At 39.3% G+C, this 4,466-nt stretch overlaps 1 protein-coding gene across 1 annotated transcript; it reads left to right on the top strand.

Moving 5' to 3' along the window:
• Window positions 1-12: 12 nt before the first annotated feature.
• LOC103253451 (zinc finger protein 658B-like) lies at window positions 13-1,476 on the top strand (the record flags this gene model as incomplete). The annotated part of the gene is made up of 2 exons (XM_021709443.1): window positions 13-500; window positions 753-1,476. Coding segments are annotated over 2 exons (1,212 nt in total), but the record flags the coding sequence as incomplete, so codon positions are not given.
• Between the last annotated feature and the right edge of the window lie 2,990 nt (window positions 1,477-4,466).

The raw sequence follows: 4,466 nt of genomic DNA, 5'->3' as shown, positions 1-4,466 counted from the left end.
TATGTTAGTGTACATCAGAGAGTTCACACAGGGGAGAAACCCTATGAATGTAATGATTGTGGGAAAACATTCTCCCACAAGTCACACCTTAATGCACACCAGAGGACTCACACAGGGGAGAAACCCTATGAATGTAATGAATGTGGGAAAACTTTCTCTGATAAGTCATATGTTAGAGCACATCAGAGAGTTCACACAGGGGAGAAACCCTATGAATGTAATATATGTGGGAAACCATTTGCCCTTAACTCATCCCTTAGAGTGCATCAGAGAATTCACACAGGTGTGAAATCCTTTGGATGTAATGAATGTGGGAAAACCTTCTCCCAGAAGTCACACCTTAGTGCACACCAGAGGACTCACACAGGGGAGAAACCCTATGAATGTAATGAATGTGGGAAGACTTTCTCCCGGAAATCACACCTCAATACACACCAGAGGACTCACACAGGGGAGAAACCGTATGAATGTAATGAATGTGGGAAGACTTTCTCCCAGAAGTCACACCTTAGTGCTCACCAGAGTACTCACACAGGGGAGAAACCCTATGAACGTAATGAACGTGGGAAAACTTTCTCTAAGAAGTCATATGTTAATGCACATCAGAGAGTTCACACAGGGGAGAAACCCTATGAATGTAATACATGTGGGAAACCATTTGCCCTTAAATCATCCCTTAGAGTGCATCAGAGAATTCACACAGGTGTGAAATCCTATGGATGTAATGAATGTGGGAAAACTTTCGCCCAGAGGTCATACCTTAGTGCTCACCAGAGGACTCACACAGGGCAGAAACCCTATGAATGTAATGAATGTGGGAAAACTTTCTCCTGGAAGTCACATCTTAGTGCACACCAGAGGACTCACACAGGAGAGAAACCCTTTGAATGTAATATATGTGGGAAACCATTTGCCCTTAACTCATCCCTTAGAGTGCATCAGAGAATTCACACAGGTGTGAAATCCTATGAATGTAACGAATGTGGGAAAACTTTCTCCCGGAGGTCACACCTTAGTGCTCACCAGAGGACTCACACAGGGCAGAAACCCTATGAATGTAATGAATGTGGGAAAACTTTCTCCCAGAAGTCACACCTTAGTGCACACCAGAGGACTCACACAGGGGAGAAACCCTTTGAATGTAATATATGTGGGAAACCATTTGCCCTTAACTCATCTCTTAGAGTGCATCAGAGAATTCACACAGGTGTGAAATCCTGTGGATGTAATGAATGTGGGAAAACTTTCTCCCGGAAGTCACACCTTAGTGCACACCAGAGGACTCACACAGGGGAGAAACCCTATGAATGTAATGAATGTGGGAAAGGTTTTGCCCAAATTTCAACTCTCAGAGTACACCAGAGAATTCACACAGGGGAGAAACCCTATGAATGTGGTGAGTGTGGGAAAATTTTTGTTCATAAAGCAGCTCTTAGAGTACATCACATCAGAATGCATACCAGAGAGAAACCCTAACACATCATGAATTTGAGAAGTCCTGAATTATCTCATACCTTATTTTATACCACACAGCAGAGAAACTCTTGTCATGTAGACTGGAAAATTGTTTTCCTTAACATTTTCCTTGTCCACTAGGCTCATAGCTTGTTGAAAATCCTAATCTCAGTCAACCAGGTGGGCTGACCAAAGAATATGATGCTAATGATATCTATTACATTTAATCCTGGCCCTTAAACATCATATAATCTTCCTGGTCCATGGTAAGATGGGATTGAGATGATTTCCACAGCAAGTTGACTTTTGTGTGTTGAATGTGGTGGAGCATAAGGTCAAAAGAAGCTAGAGTCTGAATAACTGTTTGGAATATAATTCTCTGCTTCCAGATCTTCATCAGTTGTTTGTTTTTCAAGCAAGAATTAAGTTTGTATTCCATTGAGCTCTCAGATTTGACCTATTAGTTAAATGCATTGTATTGCTAACTCTCTATTAGACTGGGATGAAATTCTATTAACATAATACATTTCAGAAGATCTATAAGAATTCAGTTTTATTGTATATCAGAGAATTCACATGAAGAAGAAAATTGTCAACATCCTGAATGATCAGAAGCTTTCGTTAAAGTCAGAGACATTTCAGGGAAAAACACAAAAGCCTTCACAACAAAATTAATTGCATTAAACATCAAATAATTAGGATAAAATTTTATATTTTGAATAAATGATTTTTACCAGATATTGAATGTTTGTTTTTAGAAATTTCATTCCTGAGCAAGTGTGTCAGTTTCAGAAACTTCTGTTTGTATGTAATATCAAAAATTTTATAGAGAAAATATAAGAAAATACCTATAGACAAACTCACAGTAGAATGTGAAGTTTTTTAAATAGAGGAATAGCTTAAATTCTGTGGATAACACCAATAAATATTTATGAAAAGTCACTGAGTGATGTGAAAGTCTGTATGAGTCTGTAAACATGACTTATTACTGGTGAACTTGAGTGGGTGCCAAACCTGCTCTTGGCATGTCTACTTTCTTTTCTGGTCAACTGTGCCATCTGTTAGTTTCCTTCAACTTGCTGTTAGATTTTTGCCCGCCTGTTATGTCTGAATGTATATTTTGCCCTGTTTTTGTAGGACCTTTGATATCCCTGAGATTTCCCAAGCATTCTTGTGTGTATATGTGAGTGTGTGTGTGCACATGTGCACTGGAGAGTGGTGGTGGTAGTGGTATTGATTCTTGCATACTTTTGAGGGGGAAGGGTACAGAGGACATTAAGTTTATCCTGCTCTAGTGATTCATCTTGCACTGAATGTTTATAAAACAAGTCATCTCTTCAAGCCCTTAAATGCATCCTGCCTCAGCATCTAGCCTAGGATCTTGTTTTCCAGTATCATGATGCCTGCTTGCACTGTGCTTTCCAAGTTAGTGGTATTCCTGCCAAGCTAAGACAGCAGGTTTTGGAGTTGGAGTGAAAAGGGCTGCTTCATGACAAGAGCACAGCACTCGTACTGGAAAGAAGACTCACTTTTGGTAAGACAAAAATTAGTACAGTCTTAGTCAAGAAAACACTTGGTGAAGCTGCCATCGTTTTAGCCTACATGGTTTGCTCAGTACAGAGAAGAGAAAAAACAGTCACGTTTAAAACCTGAATCACTAAAAATTTCAACCCTGAAATTGGTCTGATATGTTCAGCATGAGGAAAATAAATCAATTGAAATCCCTGAGAAAAATTTATCGAGTCCCTATCCCTTATATTGTATGAATGGATAGTGATAGGAAAAATTGTATCATTAGCATTAATTGGAAGTTAGGTATTTCTTTGACACTAAGTTGTTATCAGTTAGTTTAGTGGCATCACTGCCAAAGACAAAAGCCAGAAGTAAGAGGCCATCATTGGATGAGGGTTGTATCATACCACCATGGCTGACACATCAGAGACTTGATCATTGCTCTTAGCCAAGAGGTGCCAGCAGTTACAGAATCTGTTTTCTCCTTCTTCATCACTGACACCTTGATGCAACTTGATCTTATTGCTCAGTGCTGAAAGGGTAGTGAGAGCTGAAAAGCAACTCTTTTGCATGCTTAATTTTCAGAAAAGTATCAATAAAAAGGAAGTTAACCTGGAATACTCTTAAAATTTTTATTTTGGAATGGATTTACAGAAAAGTTACAATAATAGTTTCTCTGTATTTCTCCCCTAGTGTCCCCATTAACATTACTGTGGAACCGTCTTCATAACAAACATTCATACATTATTAACTACCATGTTTTTTCAAATTCCACCAATTTTCCCCTAATGTACTTTTATAGTCCTCTTCTTCCTATTGGGGTTTAGAAAATGATACCCAAAGTGACCTTCTCCACCCTTCTGTTCCTCATCCTCACTTTCCCCCAAAACAAACCATAGAAACAAGGATACCTCTTCTCCAAGGTGGTCGTAAACACCAGGACCACTGTTCCCCAACGCCAGTCATAAAAACCTGGAAATGCTACTCAACTCTTCCCTGCCTTTCTAAGAACTGACCATAAGGAAATTCTCTATCCTACCTCGTTTCATTGTAGGTCATAAGAACTCCATTCCAGAAAAGATCCTGCCCTATACCTGGAAGGAAGAAATGCTAACCAGCCCAAGAAGAGTCTGAACAGACAGTCATTGCTGGGTTCTTCCACATGCCCTTAGTCTACTGCTATTAGCCTATACTCTTTTTGTTCAGTCATTTTTCTGCCCAGTCATTCATGCTTCACAATCTAGTTCACTATAGGTCTTTGAGTATTCAGTTGGAAGTCGCCCATGTCACATAAAACTGATCAAAATTGCTGTTTTTCTCTCTTTAACCTATCTTTTGTTATGACTGTCTCTCATAAAGGAGGAAAGACATCACACCCTTTACACCCCTACAGTTTCATTCAGGATACCATATTGCATTTAACTGTTATGTCCCTTAACCTCCACTGGTGTGTGGCGATTTCTCTGACCTCCCATTTTTTTATTATCTTAATAATTTGA

The sequence above is a fragment of the Carlito syrichta genome, unplaced genomic scaffold, assembly GCF_000164805.1.
Source record: "Carlito syrichta isolate Samal-C Ts95f unplaced genomic scaffold, Tarsius_syrichta-2.0.1 Scaffold231290, whole genome shotgun sequence".
Taxonomy (NCBI): Eukaryota; Metazoa; Chordata; class Mammalia; order Primates; family Tarsiidae; genus Carlito; species Carlito syrichta.
The sequence above is the reverse complement of the archived record's forward strand: the minus strand, read 5'-3'. Positions and strand labels throughout refer to the sequence as shown.